This window comes from Ictidomys tridecemlineatus, chromosome 3, assembly GCF_052094955.1.
Source record: "Ictidomys tridecemlineatus isolate mIctTri1 chromosome 3, mIctTri1.hap1, whole genome shotgun sequence".
In the NCBI taxonomy this organism is placed as follows: Eukaryota; Metazoa; Chordata; class Mammalia; order Rodentia; family Sciuridae; genus Ictidomys; species Ictidomys tridecemlineatus.
Window position 1 is genome coordinate 112332304 of NC_135479.1, and position 22510 is coordinate 112354813.

A 22510-nucleotide genomic window follows, 5' to 3' on the forward strand; every position below is an offset into this window, starting at 1 on the left:
GAACATGCGGCCACTTCCTAATGAATCAATTTTATTGACAGTGTGTAATCTATTATTTTATTTAAAAATATGGAGATTGAACAGTCTAATATACAAGATCTGTGTGAAATTTTAGAAAAACAGTTTTTAAACTAAGTGAGATCACATCTATAATTTTCCTATAAGAAATCTCATCTGTTTGTTGTGTACTAAGTCTGACCTATATCTCCTGTGTGTTTTTTTCTCTGTATTCTGACAGTTCACTTTCCATTGCCTTACAGGATACTTTAGTTTATAAATTCCAGAAGCACAGACCTAAGTCAGGTTACTACTTTATTCAACTAAGATGGCTACTCTTTTATCTGTTTAAAAGTTTGGTTTAGTTGGTTACTTCAACACTAAGGATTTTTTGTTGATGTTGTTTTGCTTTTGTTTTTAATAGTAAGGAAAAAGAATCATTTCAAATCCTATGCAACATAACTAATTTATAATTTTGTATTTCTCACAAAATACTCTTTAATAAAGGCCAAAGGAATTTTCAAGAACAGATTTAAAAATTCACAACATCAGTAAATTTTTAAATGTACTAAATTATTTTTCTGATTTAGAAATATATTCATAATAAACATAAATACATTTATTTATTAACATATTTATGGTAATCATTTTGCATTCTCTTAACACAAACTGGCTTTGTGTAAAATATTAGATTTTTTAAAGAAGTGCAATTGTCATTCTCATGAAAAACATGATTTGACTGAACATATGCTATGTAACATTACGCCCACTCTTGTTGATTCAAAGGAAAATGCAAAATTCAAAAAAATGGCTACATTCAGTCCTCCCATATAAAACATTTAATGACTATTGAGTTCATCTTCTTTTTCCTTAGCTAGAAAAACTTAATTTGAATGTAGCTAACCTTAAGAAACATTTGATTGCAGTATGTAATTGTTTAAGCAATTAAAGTTGAGTGAGGTTAAGTTCCAAAGGGCACCAATTTTAATGAACATTGAAGAAATTAATTTTTAAAATATTTTTTGTGGGAATAAAATTAGGAATAAATTAAAATAAGCTTCTGGCCCTTTTGTGTCTATTTGTGCTCAGAAACAATCCTGAAGAAAACTAACTAATAAAAAATGTGTGTATATGTTTAAAATATATGTATGTATATAAATATTATAAAGAATTATTTTAATGACTTGAATTTAGAAGTGGTTTCCCTTTTATGTGCTATATTGCAAAGAATGGATATTTCATTCACAGCCATCAAGCAAGCTTGTCACTCTTATATAACGAAGCCACCATAGAAGAGCAGCAGAAGTATTGGAAGCCAGTGGGTACCACAGGAAATTTATACAGAACTCAGAGGACCTGGTTGTATGGGTAAACCACACTCTTCTCCTGTATTATAATATTTCTCAGTCAAGGTGAAACTTGAAGAAATTTAGTATTCTTATTAAAATAAAACAAACAAAAAGATGATACTATTAGTAAGAATTGGACTTTGGCCAACCCAGAAAAATATGAAGTTAGAATAATTTAAAATAATGTAGATGCCCTTCAGAAAACTCAGGAGAGCACAACACTTGCTGAATTCTTACAACAACATCTGGTTGCCACAGTATTTGAAGCTAATTGTTCCCAAAAGAGAGAAAAGGTACACAGGGGATGGGTCAGACTTATGCTTAACACACAGCAAATAGACAGACCATCTTTCTTACTGGAAATATGTTCAAGGGTAATTTAAAGTAACCAAATCACAGGATGAGATAGAAGAAGTCCCAATTTGGTTGTTGATTTTGCTTACTTATTGTTCATTTAGGAGAACATGTTATTCTTTCTAGTATTTAATTTGCAAGCTTATTAATATTATTGCTATGGTTAAGGATTGACACATTGACTGGCACTAATGAAAAATGCCACTGGTGAGGCAATCACTCCATAATAAAAAATAGCCTACTTTGTAGATTATAAACATAAGAAATTACTTTTAGAGAAACTTCTGCCATCATGGGCAATATAATCTTAAAAAATGATTCATGCCGATCTCAGCTAGACTATAAATAAAACAAAATTAATTCTAGTTGTTAGCTAAAGAATATATCTCCCATAATTACCAATTAAACTATGCTGAATATTGATGAGATGAAATACAGTGGTATTAGTTAATGGGCATAAAAATACAGATAGGATATAAAAATATGAATCACTCCTTGAATAGTATTTAATATGGCACTTTATTATTGCTCTTCTAAATATAACATTAGAACTTGATAAAACACATAGCAACAGGCTTTTGGGGTAGCATTTTAGTAACAAATAATTATATGTTACTAAATATGCTACTAAAATATGTTACTAAATATGTCAAAGGACACATTATTTTAATCTTGAATAAAGTTGGCAAAACATTATTGTCCACTGACATTCTTGTTCCATTATGTAAACTGCTGAGCATTCATACATTAAAAAACAAACAAATAGAAATACAATTTCTAAGAGTTCTACAAAATATAAGGAAATTTTATTGAGTAGTATTGGCTTAGTTGAAAAAAAAAATGCTAAGCTGGGGAGCTAAGAACATCATTGTCACATCTCACTGAATTAGAAGTCAGCTTATGACCTAGACACAGATAGTAATCCATACCACACCTGTAAAATTAAGGAATAAAAGAGTATAATGTCTTAAATGTCCTTAAACTCTGAGAACTTGTGAATTAATGCTCAGCCTGAGTCAATTATAAAATCGTTAATTAATTCTTTGAGTTAATTAATTCAGGGTATTCAAAGTGAATGAGACATTACCCTTACCCTCAAATTTCATTCCAAATGAAGACTCAAGCTTTCTATCCTATTTCCCTCTTTCAGAAACACACACTGAGGACTTACAAGGTTCTAGCCCCCATTCTACATTGAAGGCACACTAACAAGAAGACTAGCTAGTCCTTGCTTTTTTTCTAAGCAAGGTGGGGTTAGCAGAAAACCCTACAAATAAGATAATGTCTGTGATATGTTCTATGAGAAAGAATAGAAGGACTCAAGAGACTAGAGTTAAATAGCATACTGAAAGCTCTATCTAAGGAGGTAAAATCAGGACTAAGACTAAGAACCAGTCATATGAAGAAAGGTCCAAGGATGGAGTGAAAGGTTGCAGCAGAGCATCCTGGACAAGCATATTTTAGAATATACTAAGAAAGGCATGACCTACCTAAGAACAGAGAGGATCCACTTGGCTACAGGGTAGAAAATATGCAGTTAGGAGAGATGGTAACCAACTCATATATTGCTGTGTGATGCGTAGAACAAATATAATTTTTTTCTACCTTTCTTGGGAAGTTTTGGAATACTTTTAGGCAGGAAAATCATGCAATGCTACTTAAGTTTTAAATTTATTGAAAGTATGTTTCACTTCCTACAAACTATAAATATAAATAATTTTATGACTGTAAGGATAAACAATTTACTCACTGACTACAAATAGTAGAATTTGATGAGAAGTAATCATAGTAACATGGTTTGGGGAGGGGTAAAAATGAAACTGGGATACAAGTGAGAGATGACAGGCAACTGGCTTGGGCTTATCTTGAGCAGTGAAGATGGAAGTGTTTAGGTTTGGGCTGGCTTTTGGAGCTGAAATCAGCAGGATTTGCCTATGAATAAGCTGCAGCCAGTCAAGGTGACTCCTAGGTTTCAGGCCTGATAAAGTTTGGGTGCCCTTGCTATATACAGAGACAGGAAGAAGGCGTGGAAGAGGAATAACTTTTAGCAGGGGGTGGAGAGTATCAATGTACTTGTTGCTAATCACTTAAGTATTACAATGTATATATAGTCACAAATTTTAAAATCTTAGAAAAATTGGAATCCCTTTCTATGCTGGCATCAGTTCAGAATATGAGATTTCTATAACTTGCAATATTTCCGGAACATTTTATTTCAGGCTACTACCTCTGTCCAGAAAGACATTTTGCAACTCCCCTCACTGATAAATGTTATTACTTTTTAAAGACTTAAGTAAAATGTCACATACTCTCTAACATCTTGCATATCTATATTTTCAGTGACAGTCATTATTCATCATCTCTATTCCTAAATAAAATGCAAATATATATTATTACTGACAGTATGTGCTATCATTAATTACCTATCAATTTCCAAAAATTACATTATTCATACTTTTTATAAATTTATTACTTATGCATTTACATATTTATACAACTATTTCTCAAAATATAAATTTTGAAGTATCTACATCAGCATTACAATTAATTGTTGATAAATTCAAATTTGAGGGCCTTACCTCAGCCTAAATGAACCAGAATCTCTAAGAGTGAGATACAGAAATCAGCATTACATCTGTTTCCCAGTTGATTATGCTCACTTTGAGGTTGAGAGTCTCAGACAAGGGTATCACCAGGATTTTCATAGCAAATTATTGACACACACTGATCTGCCCAAATTGATACTTAAATACTTTTAAATACTTAAAAGTATTTGGCTATTTATTAAAAAGTTGTCTTAGTTAACAAATTTTTCATAGCATCCATTATGAATTTATTTTTATCAATATATAGTGACTTAAAACAGTTCCTTCTGATTGCCTCAGATAGAAGTTACCAGAATTTTTGAAGCTTCTTTGGAATTTAATGTGAGAATAGGTACCTAATTATAGAGTCAAATTTTTTTATCATAACTGGATGGTTTTTCTTCTAAAAAACATTTATAACTGACAGATTCTCAACATAAATGCATATTGAAGGAATCTCAGCTAGCCAAGAGATTTAATCATAGGGCTTCCAGCAAGAGAGCCATATAAATCTTATATACGTGAACAAATCATATGTAATTAAATTTCAGGTTTTAAGAGAGTCTTTAAACCAAGGCAATTAGCTCACTGTGTCAAGGATTCCTCCTCAATTGTGAGCTCCCTAAGGTCTAGCAGGAGGACTTAGGTATCCCTTAATTCCCAGGGCCTAGCATAGTGTTCATATACTCAACACCAGTGCATTGAATTGCCTTGATTCATGAGTTATCTACTGCAACTTTATGCCAAGTACAGAGTAAAGCAAACATACTTTAAGCAGGTGTAATGAAAAAATGATATAGTGATGCTAGTGATGCACACATTAGGAAAATATTACAACCGATATGTCAAAATTATCTTATGTAAAATCCATGAAATCGTTTTGAAATCAAAATCCCATGGATAACACATACAGCAATTATTAGAACCAAACAACTTGCAAAAACAGTTCTAAGGAATAATCTTAATCTAGGACATTTGTTTTACATATGGCTAAATCCAATCAAGAGTACAAGAAATCTGGTATGAATATACTGCTTCCTGAGTGCATAATGAAATTCAGTGTGTATTTTATAAGGATCACTCAGGATAGACTATCTTAAGCTGCAAGTTGCAAATAGTGTTATCTAACACATTGTTGCAGAAAACAGCTAAGACTCTAGAATTCATGATTTTGAGAGAAATAATATGTATACTTACTTACTCAGTGTTTTAGTTTGGTTTGGTTTGGTCTGGTTTGTTTTTTTTTTTTTTTTTGGAAGAAAAATTCTAGGACATTTAGTTAAAATAATTGTAATTGCACAATCTAATATTCAGGTGCCTAGTAAACTGCTGAGAAAAAAATACTAAATAAAATGACCCACAAAGATGGCATCGCTACATTGTATCCAGCCTTACCCTTTTTTTGCTTGTATACACTTGATGAATGAGACTGGAAACTCTGCACAAGACCACAGGCAACTGCATTATCAGCATGTACACTTAAGCTACTTTCTGGGATCCATTCTCTGTCTCCTGAAATGGAAAAATGGTTGAAATAATATAAAGTATAGAATTAGGCAAATCAATGTAATTAGTTTATTATATTATCTTACTGAATGATATTCATCTGAATTAAGGAATATATATTTAAAAAGATGTATTATGAAATAAAGACTTATAAAAACCATTAAATTCATAAATCTTGATTAAAAAGAAAAGCAAACTGAAATTGCAAATATAATCATGCATATTGAAGAGAAACAAATATTTTTGAAAGATAAAAAATACAACATAAGGTATAATACTTTACACATGAATACACATGTTTAAACACATAGAAAACGAAATAATATAAAAAACACCAAGACCCAGCTTTATAAACAAAATTACAAAATCAAGAAGTAAGGCCTGATGATAGACATCTGTAATTCCAGAAACTCAGGAAGCTGAGGCAGGAGAATTGCACAACTTGAGAAAAGCCTGGGCAATTTAGCAAGACCATATCTCAAAAAAAATTAAAAAGGCTGGGTGTGTGGGCTGAAGCTATAGCTCAGTGGTAAAGTGCTTGCCTTGCATGTGTGAGATACTGGATTCCATGCTTAGCACCACATAAAAATAAATAAAGATACTGTGTACTGTGTGTTCATTTTCAACCAAATAAATATATTTTTAAAAAATGGCTGGAAAAAAATAAAAAATGGCTGAGTGTGTAGCTTAGTGACAGAGCACTCATGTGTGAGGCCCTGAGTTCAATCCCTAGTACCAAAAAAAAAAAGAAAGAAAGAAATGAGAAATTTGAATATATACATGCATATTGAGTCAGTAATTAAAAAAAAAAAGTTTCTCACACACAAAAAAATCCCAGACCTATTGGCTTTATGGTGAGGTCAGACAAACATTTAAAGAAGAACAAATAACAATCCTTCTTAAATTTTTTCAAAGATCTTAGGAGGGAATACTTCTTTTTTTTTTTTTTTTATTGGTTGTTCACAACATTACAAAGCTCTTGACATATGGGAAATACTTCTTAACTCATTCTATAATGCCAGCATTACCCTGATACCAAAGCCACACAAAGATACTACAAAAAAAGAAAGATTTTGACCAATATCTCTTACAAGCAGTGATGAAAGAAATTGTCCACAAAATACTAGCAAACAAAACTCAGCAGCACACTAAAAGGAATATACTACACGACCGGGATTTGTTCCTAGAATATAAGGAATGTTTAACATATGAACATCGATCACATTGATCAGTGTAATACACCAAACCTTAACTGAATAATTGATGTGTAAAACATACTTCACAAAATTCAACACCATCTTTCAATAAAAGCTCTCAGCAAAACAGCATAATCCATTCCATATGAAAACCCAAAGAAAGCATGATGTGTAATAGTGAAATACTGAAAGCTTTTTTTTTCAAGCTCTGGAACAAGAAAAGGACAGCTGCTTTCATCACTTCTATTCAATATAGTAAAATATATCCAGTGAAATTAGGCAAGAAAAAGAAAAAGGCGGGGGGGGGGGCACCCACATCAGAAACTAAGACATAAAATCTTCTCTGTTCAAAAATATGATCTTATTTGTTAGAAAACCCTAGAATTTCCACACACACACACACACACACACACACACACACACACACACAAATTTAAATAGAGATAATAAAGGAACTCAGCAAAATAGGCTAAAAAGTCAACAGGCAAAAGTCAACTACATTTCTTTATACTAGCAATGAACACCCTAAAATAGAAATTAAGAAAATAATTTTGTTTCTACTACCATAACAAGTAATAAAATATCCAGGAGTCTACCAAGGAGATAAAACCTTTACACAATGAAAAATGAAAACATTGATGAAGGAAATAAAATAAAACATAAATACATAGTCATGGACATGACCTAGTAGTGCTAAGATGTCAAAAGTACCAAAAGATATTTATAGACTAAATATTATCCCTATCAAAAGCTCAATGATATTTTTTGCAGAAGTAGAAAAACCTATCCTACAATTCATATAGAATCACAAATGACCCTGAATAGTCAAAACAATCTTGAAACACAAGAACAAAGCTGAAAGATACCTCCTGATCTTATAATGTACTATAATGACACAGTAATCAAAACAGTGTTGTACTGACGAATGGAAAAGAATATAGAATCCAGAAATAAACCCTCATGGCAAAATGATTGTTGTTAGTTGACAAAAATTGAATACATTCAGGGTACAAAATATGATTCTTTGAAGTTGAATAAATTATGAAATAGATAAAATTAAGCTAATTAACATATGCCTTACTTCACAATACATACTTTTTTTTCCTAAACTGGGAATTGAACCCAGGGTCTCAAACATGCCAGGCAAGCACTTCATCAGTAAGCAGCTAACAACCCTAACACAACTTGTACTTTTATGTCTGGTAAAAACACTTAAAATCTATTCTTTTAATCAAATAATTTTTGACACCAATGCTTAGATCATTAAATGGAGAAAAAAGCAGTCTATTCAACAAAGGGTGCTAAAAAACCTTAAATACATGTACAAATGAGTGAATGTGGACTTTTATCTAATATCAACTACGAAAATTAACTAAAAATGGATGAAGATATAAATCTAAGAAATAAAACTATAGAACTCTTAGGAGAAAACAAGGACCAAAGTTTCAAAATATTGGATCTGGAAATGATTTCATGGACTTGGTATAAAAAGACACATGAAACAAAAGAAAAATATAGACAAAAAGAACATTAAGAAAAAAAAAATCTTCACCAAAAAATACACTACCAGCTGGGCATGATGAAGCATATCCATAGTCCTAGGAACTCAAGAGACTGAGGCAGGAGTGTACAAGTTTGAAGCTACCCTCAGCAACTTAGCAAGGCCCTAAGGAACTTGGTGAGAACATGTCACAAATTAAAAACTAAAAAGGCTGGGGATGTAGCTCAGTGGATTAACACCCTGGATTCAATCCCCAGTAATCCCCACCTCCTCAAAAAAATCAAGTCAGAATGATAGAGAAAATAACTTGCAAATAATATTACTATCCAGAATTCAAAAAAGAATTACTCAAAAAAAAAAAAAAGAAAGAAACACCACCCAACCTGACCAAAAATATGAGCAAGGGACTTGAATAGATATCACCTCATAGATGCCATCCAAATGACTAATATGCATGTGGAAAGATGCTTAGTATCATGAATCATTTGGGAAATTTAAATCTAAACTATAAGTAACTACAAAGACACACCATCTAAGACTCAGGAAGATTACTATCATCCATAAAACCAAAAATAATACTAGTTGTCAAGGATATGGAACAATTAGAACTCTTGAATGCTGTTGATGGAAATGTAAATAACTAAGAATCAATAAAATCAACAACATTAAGCTTATTTTCTACATAATTAAAATAGTATAGCCACTGTGGCAAATAGTATAGTAATTCCTCAAAAATCTAAAAATCAAATTACCATATGATCCAGCCATTCTACTTTTGGGTTTATCCCCCAAAGAAATGACAGCAGTATCTTAAGGAGATACTTGTACACATACATGTTCACAGCAGCATTACTTACCACAGTGGAAGGCAGGAACAGCACAAAGTACATTGATGGATGAATGAGTAGAAAAAAGTGGTAAACTATACAATGGGATATTATCCAGCCATAAAACAGAATTTTTAAAAGCCTTTTTCTCTACCTTAATAGTGACTTTCAAACTATGTCCCATAGAGTCTTGGAGGCTTGGAGGAATGAATTAAAAAGCTGGAATTAGAGAGCTTAATTCAGACCTTCTATCCTCACTTTTGTATATTTTATTTTATTTAAAGAAAGAAAACTCAGATACATGCAACAACATGCATGAAACTAGAGGATGTTATGCGAGGTGAAATAAGCCAATCACACACGCACACACACAAAAAATACTGCATGATTCCACTTATGTGAATGAGGGATGTAGAATAATCAAAACAATAAAAACAGTAGAAGAATGATTGTCAAGGATTGAGGGAAGGAGAAGATGGGGAGTTATTGTTTAATGAGTGTAGAGTTTCAGCTTTACAAGAAGAAAAGGGTTCTGGAGATGGATGGTGATGAAGGTTGTAAAACATTATGGATGCATTTAGAACCAATGATCTGTAGCTAAAAGATGATTAAGATGCTAAATTTTAAGTGATGTGTATTTTACCGAGATATAGAAGATTAAAGAAAAAAGGAAATTATAGCTATGTCTCAGTAATTTCACAGATCCTAAGATTTTAAGACTTGTTTTTAAGATTAAATTTAAGGATCTTCCTATAATACTTAGCTGATGAAGTAATTCAGAGGATTTACATTATTTCATAATATAGTGAAGGCCACACTCTAAACTCTGAAAAGAATATTTCCCCAATTTCATGATAGTCATGTGGTTTTTTTTTTTTTTCAAATTTTGATAGCAGTATTAGGTGTAAACATACAGTAACTCACACTGAACTAATTATTTTAGGGAGACAAAAAGGAATTTATTTTATTCATTGCATAGAATTGTCCAGTATTTCCATCAATGACAAGAGACTGTTTTTAAAAAGTGTGTTAGAGATTTGTTAGGTTGGTCCATACGTCATCTGATTTCATGTCCAAATTTACCTGCAAGTGTAATCCTAGTACTGGAATGGTTGCATTCTAAGCTATAAGAAGGAATTAAGTTGAGTTTTTCATTTTTATCAAAAGTAAAGAATCTCTCAAGTCCTTGATATGGTTCAGTTATAGGTTTACTTCTGAGAGCTATTTCTTGTAACAACTAGGAAACAAAATATTCAACAAAATTAAGTTTATTTTCTTCTTTATTATAACAAAGAACTGCATTCATTCATCAAACATCTTACCATGTACTATGTGGCATAAATTATGCTCTCATTAAATTCTAACAGTGGAGACATAAATAACACAATACTAATAGATAATAAGTTCTGAAGAGTGTATAAACCACAATCATAATAATTATCTGAATGCTGTCATCAATGCAAGGAGAATGAATATCATAAAATAAAATTAAAATTTCCTTTCTCCCTTCTTTACTTTCTTCTCTCCATGTCTTCATACCTAAATTGTCTGGAATACAGAGTTCCTTTCATATGTGGTGCCATTGACCTAGTGTATTTTTTTATACATACAATAATTTCAAAGATGCAAGTAAAATACCAGGGAAAATAAGTCTGATCTGACAATGGTCAGGGATAAAATCCAAGTTAACAAAACACTCATCTTGAGGCAAATATATAAGCAAGAAAATGAGAAGTAATTAACAAAGTTTATGTAGCTATAAACTAGCAGAATTAGGCTTTAAACATGGGCCTTGCTAATATGAAACCAAGGCTTATTCCATCACCATATTATTCTGTTTTTGTATATGTTCTTATTCTTGGATAGGATACAACTGTGATGGAATTCAACACATGAATATAGTAGGAAGCATATTAGCAAATCAGAAGTGAGAGCTATAGATGGCTTAAGATAATCACAGTGACTTTCCATATTTAAAAATTCCCTGATGAATCTAGTTAATGCCCATATATAGCCTATTTCAAGGGATTAAAGAATACAAAGCAAACGCTATAACTCTTTCCAAATTTACAAATCATATAAATGAGAAAATATAAAAGGAAGGTAGTGACCAATAAAACATAACATTCAAAGACAAATCTAAATCCATTCTTTTCAGAACATCTTTGTGACTCTCAGATATTGATCAGAACAGAATTCCTTCAGATCTATGCAATTGAAAATCTGGAAGATTTAAAACGTCTTGCTTTACATATAGGGAAAGTTATACAAGGTTATGTTTTGTTTTGTCCAAACTCACAAAGCTAACTATTAATAGCCATGAATCCAGAACCAAGGACCTCTGACCGGTTCATGTTTTTCCCAAAGCTACCAGTTAGTCCTTCATTCCTCAGGAAAATTCTACCTCATGAAAATTGAAGAGGGAAATTAAGATCCTTACAACTCAATTTGGGTGTCAGGAAATGCTAAGCAAGAACATGAATTTTCTTCTGGACACAATAGATACCTATGTAATTTCTGCCTAGGGAATGGCCTCTCCTAGGATAAAAGGAGATTTTAAAAAAACACTCCAGGTCTCATCATTAGGGTTGAAAAGAAAGGAAATATATTCAAGGGCAAGAATTGGGTCTGCAAACTATAAAGTACCAATTTTTCTGATGTCAACTTTAGAAAGTTCTCCTTACTTTACAGCTCCCCTCTTGTTCGCTTTCTGTTTTGTATGTCTACAGCTTTGAGCTCTCTGTTGCTGTCACCCAACACTTTAACTCATTGTAGAAATCAGCCATCTCCTGGAAGATGCTCAGACAGAATCTGGGCCATTCAGACTGAATCCTATTTAAGTGGAAGACAATTTCTATGAAACTATTTACATTTTTTTAATTCCTCACTTAAAATTATGTTGGAGTGCATTAAAATATTTATTTTATTTATAGAAGAGCAATTATCAAGTTGCAGACCCTTAAATCTGTTGAAGACTCCTTTACAATTCTTTGACAGATTCTTCCAACAAAGTATAAGTCTTTCAATCCAATATCCCCTATCAGAAAAAGCCAGGCTTTACATACAACTACTTTGCTACAGTCCAGAACTACGTTCAGACTGACCTAATTGAAATAAACAAGCACCACATAAGCCATTTTACCACAGTCACTGTGCTTGATAATTTCAGCAGGTTCAAGCTGGTAAGAACTTTATGTATTCCAGATGTTTAAATGCTTTTCTAGATTGTTAAGTGATCTAGGTTTTGTCAGAATATATTATATTCTGAGCAATTTAAAATGTTAAATGGAATAAAACTAGAATGTACACAAACAATATATACCTTTTACTAAATATCTAAACTTAGTGATAAACCTTATAAACTGATGTTGTGGTTTAGATATGAGATATCCCCCAAAAGCTCATGTGTGAGACAATACAAGAACACTCAGAGATGAAATGATTAGATTGTTAGAGTTGTGACCTAATTGGTGGATTAATCCACTGATAGGAATTAACTGGATGGTAACTGTAAGCAGGTAGGGTGTGGATGGAGGGGGAAGCTTACAGGGAAGTGGCTTTCAGGTTATATATTTTATCACTGGTGAGTGGAGTTCTTTCTCTCTCTGCTTTCTAGTTGCCAGGTCCTGAGCTGCTGTCCTCCAACATGCCCTCCCACCATGATGTTCTGCCTCATCTTGGGCCCAGAGCAATGGATTGGCTGACCATGGACTGAGACCTCTGAAACCATGAGTCCCAAATAAACTTTTCCTCCTCTACATTGATCTTCTCAGGTCTTTTTGATCACAGTAATAAAAAAAACTAACTAAATCAATCAAGTAGGATGGTATGCTCATATAAAAGAAGTAAAAGAACACTGCTGGGAATTGGGGATGCAATATAAGTTGTAGCCTTTCTTGACAGACCATGATTAATTGCAGGAAGTTAAGATGAGATACAAGTTACTGGATTAACTACCTACTGGATTAATAACCCACTTCCCTTGGAAACTGGATTGGAAAATGGGCAGGGCCTAATAGGTATGCATGTTTCCTTATTCCTGTTCTATTGAATAGACAGGAATGACTGGGAAAGCTTTTTACAGTGAATTTATCCAGGAAGACTTGGATAACAGAAGCAGGGAAGGATGAGACACCATTGAGAACCTACTGGTAAAGAAGAGGTCAAAACAGATGCAAATACCTACACAAAAGGAGACTGATATACATGTAACAGAGAGAAGGAAATCCCTTAGCAGAATAATGAGTTAAATTATTTTAAGGCAATATCCCTGTCCTGATGATATCAAACTCTAGTATCCATAAACAGTAAAGTTATTCGTTTTTCCATGGAGAGAACTGACTACAAGACTGGAGAAACTCACTGGAATGGTTCATTGGAAAACTGCAGTCTCCTGCAGGTGAAGCTTATTCTCTCCCCTTGGAAATATGAAGGCAAAGAAATATGTAATCCTCTCCAAAACATCACCTGACTATTAATGACATGGACTTGGGACTGTCCTCACCTAAAATTGTGGGTAACCACTGTCTTCCTGAAAAATAGCTAAGGAACAAACATGTTGTACTAAGCAAAATCAAGATAGTTAGGCTACACTGAATCATTTTAACAACCAGATGGATAATATTAAAAAATTCTCTTTAGGCTCTCAAATAAATCTGTTGAGGATGTTTTCATAAATTTCAATAATGACTTCCTGAACACTTACTCTGTGTAAATCACTGTACTCAATTATGTAATCACTCACCACCTTAACAAAAAGCACATTTTTATATTAGTAATTTCAGAAATCAAACGGCAGTTAGCAACATTGTAAAATTTTTGTTTTAATTGTGAAGTACTTTTAAAATGTAAATATGACACATAATTTTGTCAAATTAATATGCTCCAGATATTTGTACCACAAAAACCTTTTAGATTTGTAGATATTTATGTTGACATTAACATATCCTATTCCAAGGCATGTTTCTGATTACTATCATTTCTGAGTGTGTTCATAAAGGTTACAATTATCTTAAATGTTTGCAAAAACTGAGCTAGGTTCTCTGGCACTCCTACAATCCTAGCTACTCAGGAGGCTGAGGCAAGAGGATCGCTACATCAAGGCCAGGTCAGCAATTTATTGAGACCCAGTCTAAACATAGAAAATTTTAAAAAGGGTTGAGGATGTAGCTTAGTGTTAGTGTCCCTGGGTTCAACCCAAGTACAGAAAGAAAAAAAAAATGTCACACTTACATTCTATGTATTTTTTCACAGTTAAATGTTTACATTATATTTTTGATCTGTATCCATGTGTATGATAGAAGTTCCCTTTCTTTCATTTTAACTGGTACATTGGTTTGCATTTTATATAGACTACCAATGATTATATTACCTGTGGTATTTTGTAAAATGTCTTTTATTAGCATTATGGGAGATATACTTTACTAATGATTTGAATTTTTTTCATTTATCAAAAGTTTTATCACATCCATTGAGCTACTGAATTTTTGAGAAAAAGCTAATTGGGTTCCTTTTTCACATAAGTTACTGAATTTGGTTTGCTATTATTTTATGACATCTAAATTTGTATTTTGGAAAATAGTCTTTTCCCAGTTTCTCTATTAATGTTATACTAGTCTCAGAAAATAATTGGGGAATTTTCTCTTCTTGTCTATTCTTTATAAGAGGTTGAATAATTTAAATTGTCAATTCTTTAATGGCTTATTAAAATTTACCTCTAAAACTTGACTGTGTCTTCCTTTTTTTTTTAATTGTTTTTTTTTTATGAAAGGAAAGGAGCTAAGAAGACAACAGATGCATGTCTGCCAGTTGAAATGCTTTTATGGTATCTAGTCCATTTTATGTTACAACAATAGAATATCATAAAACATGCAAGATTTAAAGAAAATAATTTTATTTCTTAAAATTGTGGAGGCTAGAAAGTCATCTAGTGAGAAATTTCACGTTGTTTGATTACCTAACCACTTCAAATGTCCTACTTCCCCACTCCAGTCCTCTGAATATTGAGCTCCAAACTTGAGCACTTAAGTCATATTTATAAAATATCTAGTTTTTTTTCAAAATTTTTGAAAGTACTGTTTTAATGCTATAAGTAACTAACAATTTGAACATTATATCATTCACTGTTCTGACTTAACATATACTGTTTATTTGTAATTTCTTTATTTTATTTTATTTTTTTTTGGTCAACATGTCCAAACTTAATACGTAGTCTTAATATGGTAGGCTTTAGCCTTTTAAAAATCAGCTTCTAATTGCATTGATCTATTTATCACTTTTTGTCTTAGTAATTTCTGTACTTAACATCATTATTTTTTTCTATATCTTTGAGTTTGGTTAATTATCATTGTTTTATTATTTATGAGTCAGGTTCATAACTCATTGATTTTCACTCTATATTTTCTTGCATTTATGGTTACATGTACTTCATAAACTATAATAGTTACATCCCAAGAAACCCACCATTAAAATGAAAATATTGTAAAGTTGAAAATGCATTTAATACATGTAACCTGACAAACATCATAGCTTAGCAACACATCACAATGTAAAGTAACTAACTTTGAGCTACAGCTCAAGGTCACTACCCAGTATTGTGAGCAAATATCATATCAAATATCCAGAAAAAGGACAAATGCAAAAATTGAAGTATGGTTTCTGCTAATTGCGTATAGTTTGGGGTCACATTTAATGTCAAATATTTAAAATTTATTTTATTATTTATTTCTTAATCCAAACTTATTTGAATTGTGTTTAATTTTCTTACCATTTTGTTATCAATTTATAATTTATTTTACTGTGGTTGGAAAACACAGTGTCTGATATAATTTCTTTAGGATTTGTTGAGACTTTCTTTGTATCTTTGTTTTGGCAATGAGTTATAAAACTGTATTTTGTAAATATCCCATGTGTTTCTGCAAAGAATACACATTTTCTAATTATTACAGGGTTAATACTTTGTCCTGTAAGCTGATTTACATTGTTCAAATATTCTCTATTTTCACAAGTTAAAAAATCCTTTTGGTTTGATGGGTCTGTCAGTAATATCATGTAATTTTGTCCATTTTTGCTATAATATATCTGAGGTTATATTAATAGATACTTACAAGTTCAGATTTCATTTAATTTTCCTGATAAATAATTCATTTTATATACATTGTAATCCCCTTTGCCTGGTAATGCTTTATTATCTTAAAGTCCTCATTATTTTTTTAAGTTAGTAATTGTCTTTACTTTCAAACTTTTCCTCATGTTTAATTTTAAATAAGTTTATAGTTTAAAAAACCATCTAGATTGTTTTTATATCCAAACTTAGAATCTGTATCTAACTACAGATTATACAATTTAATCTTTTCACACTTTAATCTGTTCACAGCTATTCTAATTGCTTATATGCTTAGACTTATTTCTGTCAACTTATTCTTTCTATTTGTCTTCAAGAACCGTGAAAGGTCTGAAATTTATCCTCTTTGCAAATCTTTACCCTATCTTCTGGCAAACGATACAAGACTTCTTGGTCAGAGACGATGGAGATTATTATTCAGAGCTAAAGCAGTTGTCTAAGTATCACTAATTTGAAATTGGTATTCCAAGGACCCAATTTCCAGAACATTGTAACAACAACTTGGTAAGGTTAGGCAGACTTACTACTCAGAACTAAAGATTAGGCTCTGTATGCTAGGATGCTTTTCCTATAACCCAGTCCCGTACGAGCAGGTTTTACCAAGTCACCTTCATAATACCCTGTGGTAATTGGGAAATTGGTTTTGCTGAAATTCATGCTGTGATCATTTGTTTTCACTTGGAAATTGGGAACATAAGCTCTTCTAAGGTGGAACTTTGTTTGGGGAATTCTAATGTTGGATAAACTATAGGAAGGTCTTTCTAGAAGAGATTGGGATTTACTTCTATCAGATACATAAGGCTATTATTAATAGAAATGGTTTGACAATGATATTAATCTCTTAACTTGGAGATTTCAAATAAGAAATGCTTATTCAAATATATTGAATAGGTATATAAAGACCTACACTATGTGATTCTGCAACCTGTACACTCAGAAAAAAGAGAAATTATACCCCATCTGATTCAAATGTAAAAAAAAAAAAAAAGAATGGGATCCTAATTAGAATAAGTTATACTCCATGTATGTATAAAATGGGAGAATACAATCTACTGTTATGTATATCTAAAAAGAACAAATAAAATTTTAAAAATATATTTTAAAAAGACCTACACTAAATGAATGCCTGAGATTTTCATTTTTCATGATAGAAGTTGTATTGATTGAACTACCCCAAAATCCTATATAAATCAGTTTCCTTTCATCTTGTTTTACATGTGATTATTTCTTCTAATGCATTCTTTTAGGAATCTAAGCATTTTTTTTTGTTAGAGCATTATAGTTATACATAAGTAGTTGGGTCCATTTGACAAAATCATACACTTGAGGAATTTTATTTCAATGGGATCTAAGTTTTTTCAGAAGACTCAATTTCTCATTTTACAAAGATACAACATAAGTTACAAAGTGGGCAGAGAAAGCCAATCCCCCAAGAAAAGTAACAGCAACCCAAACAGTCATTCTTCTGTACTTAGGGTTATTATTTCAGTTTAGGTTTCTGGAGATACATCTTAAATAATTATTAAAAGATTATGAAAATGTTTGACAACTCAACTTCCAAAGAATTTACTATTAATAATCACAATTACTGAAAACCTCTACTATATATCATTAAGGAATAAATTTTAATCTTAAAATCTGGCAACAATACAATAGTGAGCTACATTATGTTTATCTCCTCTGAAAAGAAACAGACCAAAAAAAAAATCCACCACCATTTCCTTATTAGTCCTAATTCTGAAAGAATTAATTTCTTTCCCTTATATTATACCACAGAAATTAGTTCTATCTATGTATCTACATTATTTCATTTTGACCAAGATATAACAAAAACCTGTAGGATTTATTATATAAATTGTAAGAATGAATTTCATTTGTAAAAGCAATTGCACTCTTACTATGGTGTAGGAGGTGGGCCTTAAAGTATTATTTGTTACAGAAAACAATTTGTTAAAATGGCATTCACCATATATTTTTGAGTTTTATTCTTCAAATGAGTTACTCTTCAGCTACCACATGATAATAAAAGGCAGCACATTTTAACTTCAATAGAAAATAACATTTGAAAACATGTTATGTCAAAGTGACATTTTCCTATGAAAATTCCTTATACTAATGTTAATATAATAAACATAATAAAAATTTACCAGTGGTGATTCTGTAGTTTTAGAAGCTTCAGAGTTTGGTCTTTCATGAAGATTGCTAGATTCCAAGGATTCTTTGGTGTATTGAGATAATTTCTCCTCAACAGAAGGCTTATCTAAATCTATATTTAGCAAGGAATCCTTCCTCTCAAGAGATGTACAGGAATCATCAGACTTTTGGTTACTTTCTGTATCTATCTGTTTGTCTTTGAAATTTCCTTTAAAAGAGCTGTTTTCCCCTATTTTTCCGATGTTGAGATAATAAACATCAGGATCCATAATGTTGTCAAAATCTACATATGAAGTTCCTGCTGTTGAAAACACATATTTACAAAAGGTAAAGAGATTCAAATAAATTAATTAATTTAAATGTTAATAAGATAGAAATTTTGTGATAAAAATTTTACCAATTAAGCCTTATTTTATCCAAATTTCTTTCCTGATTGGTTCAGCATCAAAATACTTTTACTATACTTATGTTCATAAATGGCAATCATAATTTACTTATACAGGCAAACATTAATAATGGGACTAATAGAAGGAGGCAAGATGTTATTTTGCAATGAAATCTTGAAATTAATGCAAAGTTTTATTTTGGTCTGCAGTTCAGTTCCCATTTCCCCATTCTCTTCTCAGATTTTCCAACTGCAATTCATAAGAAGTAATGCAAATGAAACCATTGTCCACTGTTGCTTTGTCCCATCGACCTAAACAATCAGACCTTTTGCCCACCCAGGGATGCCATTTGATGGGTTGCACTTGACTAAAACACTCAGGGGTCACTCCAGGGAAAGTGGGCTAATTGGGCTGTGCAAAATAACCACACAAGAGACAGAAATACCTTTTTTTTGAGGGGGTGCTGTGACTGCTCCTCTGACCTTAAGGATCCACAGAGAGAAACAGAGAGCACACACGCTGACCCCCTTTATTGAGGAGAAGCTATTCAAATGAGGCAAGGGGTCAGGTTTCAAGGGGCTGAGTCTAGCTTCATGATGTCTGCTGTCAGCAAGTTGACTGACCACCCAAGGGCACAGTAAGAGAAGCGGACACACATAGTGTGTTTCCATGGAACATTCTATCCCAAACAGGGCAAGGGGTAATATTATAAAGGAACAGGTGAGCATAGCTCCACCCATGGGGCTGTAGGAAGGCATGCCCATGCATGAAGACACAGTCGCTCACACCCTAAAAGATCCAGACAATTGTCTGGGTTACCTAGGCAATCAGATCACAGAGTGACCTATGACGATGATGACACACCAATTAGAAGGGGAGACAGATGAAGTCACGTGCTAGTCGGCCTCCCACAGTCCACAATTTACCTCCTTTCCCTAGCATGCTTAGTGATAAGGAGAGGGCAAAGGGAAATCTACCCAGTGAAAGAACAGCAGCAGCTGGAGGCACAGAAAATGTGTAGTTGGGACACCTGCCTCTAGAAAGCTACAAAATGAGCGAGATCATATTAGTCACCCACCTCATTAAGTCTGCTTTAAATAAATCACTTGGTGTAGATAATTGGTTTTCAATCTACTGCACAATGGAATCATGTGAAGGTGCTCTTTAAAATTGACTGTGTATGGGCCTGACCCCAAACCAATTAAATCAGACACTGGAGGTGAAACTCAAGCGCTGGCCTTTTTTACCCCCTTCCCCTACCAAATTCTTCTAGTGATTATAAAGCACAGCCAGAGTGGTGGAATACTGGTTAAGACTTTCTGAAGAAAGACAATTCTTTAATGATTTTTGCATTCCTTTGTTTTTATTATAAATAAAAGTACATATGCTATTTTGGTATTGAATAGAGCTTTATCTGATTATCCTTTACTCTCTTTACAAAACAAGTATCTCTATAAATAGACTACCTAAAATAGTAGAGGCTTTGACTAGACTTATCTCTCCAATAATGTGTATTCTGCTTTACATCCCAAAAGATTTCCTTGTTATGCTCAAATGTTTACATTCATGGTAATTACACATGGTATGTAGAAGTTTAACTTCTGACTACCGCAGTTCTTAAATATTATGAGAAATAAATAATCTGTACATCAGAAAAATACTTTTATAAAAACATTCTTAAGGCTTCTACGGTAGTACTATACTTCTCTGTTAAAATTATCTGATTTTTATAGAAATTATCTGATTTTCTCATTAGAAAAATAAGCCATTTCTTATGTTGAATTTTGTAGAACTACCTTCAATAATATTTTAAGGTTGTAATATTCTACTACAGTCATTGTCATTGAAAAATTAAAAAAATAGTCTTTTAATAATGTTTAAAATGCAATGTAAGAAGTCTTTTAAATATTTAACTTAGTCTATTCATGGAAAGCCTGGTGCAGTGGTGCATGCCTACAATTCCAGCAGCTCTGGAATCTGAGGCAGCAGGATCATGAGTTCTAAGCCAGCCTCAGCAAAAGTGAGGGGCTAAGCAACTCAGTGAGACCCTGTCTCTAAATAAAGTATAAAAAAAATAGGACTGGGATGTGGCTCAGCGATCAAGTGCCCTGAGTTCAATTCTTGGTATCCCCTCCCCTAAAAAAAAGCCCTATTGTATTATAAATATTATGTGTCTTAATTCAATACTCAACAACCAATTATTCTTATGAATCACTTGGGTTGAAGAAGAAAAATCATATGATCATAGTGAAGCATTCTGTTAAAAGCATTTGACAAAATCTAACACCTATTCATGATAAAAACTCTCAGCCATCTGAAAAGAGAAGAAAACTTCCTTAATTTGATAAAGAACATCTCCAAATGTCTTAACCACTAACCTTATGCTTAATAGTAAGAAATAAGAGCTTTTCTGCTAAGATCAGGAATAAGAAAATAAAATCCCTTCCTTCCATTCCTTTTCAACATTGTACTAGAAGTCCTAGTTAATCCAATGAAATGAAGGTACTAAATGATAAGGATATCTGTCTTTATTCCCTGATGACTTGATTTGTCCATGTAGAAAATTCTGAACACATCACCCAAAATCAGGCTTGAATTTATAACCAATTATAGCAATGCTACAGAATATGAGATTAAAGTATAAAAGTCTATCTCTTTCCTATAAACTAGTAATGAATAACTGGATTTAAAACTGAAAACTCAAGACCATTTATATTAGCAACCACCCCCCAAAATAAAATACCTAGGTATAAATCTAATAAAATATATATAAGGTCTATATGAAAAAAATTATAAGGTTCTGATGAAAGATATCAAATAACTAATTAGGCAAATATGTCATGTTTCTGGATAAGAAGATTCAATATTTAAAGATGTCAATTCTTCCCAATTTGATCTGTATATTTCATGTCATCTCAACAAAACTCCTAGTTTAATTTGGTGATCTGTTAATATTGTTCTGCCCCTTAATGGAGATATATTGGAATCTTGCAAGAACATTGTAAGCCTAGAGAGTAAAAACTGTAATGCCTTGGATCTGCAGTGCTAGAAGGGAAAACACATGAACAACATGAAAAAAACAAGGGAAGAAAGTGCCTCATATAAACAAAGATACTACATTATTAGAATTCATGGCCAGCATAACAAAAGAAAGTACAGAGAAGGAGTTCAAGGATACACATAATTAAAATGTTCTGTGAATTAAAGGATGATATGAGAGAGCAAATATAGCAGCGAAAGACCATTTTGACAATGAGCTACATAAACAAATACAGGAAGCAAAAGATTTCTTCAGTAAGGAGATAGAGGTCCTGAAAACACACACACACACACACACACACACACACACACACATTCTTGAAATGAAACAATAAACCAAGTTAAAAACTCAACAGAAAGCACCACCAACAGATGAGATCACTTGAAAAACAGAACTTCAGACAATGAAGACAAAATATATAATCTTGAAAATAATGTTGACCACTGCCGCAGTCTGGCTGGGCACAAATAAACGAGCCGCCACAAAGCCTTG

At 32.3% G+C, this 22510-nt stretch overlaps 1 protein-coding gene across 2 annotated transcripts in view; it reads right to left on the reverse strand.

Annotated features, from left to right (window-relative positions):
* Positions 1-22510, reverse strand: part of Zbbx (zinc finger B-box domain containing) — a 131573-nt gene that overhangs the window by 20561 nt on the left and 88502 nt on the right. The window contains exons 15-17 of one of the 2 annotated variants that reach the window (XM_005332523.3): positions 18586-18893; positions 10399-10552; positions 5681-5797 (exon numbers count right to left, since the gene is read on the reverse strand). In XM_005332523.3, the coding sequence (XP_005332580.2) occupies positions 5681-5797; positions 10399-10552; positions 18586-18893 (579 nt within the window). The remainder of the gene's footprint in view (positions 1-5680; positions 5798-10398; positions 10553-18585; positions 18894-22510) is intronic. The other variant, XM_040270036.2, reaches the window with a different exon arrangement.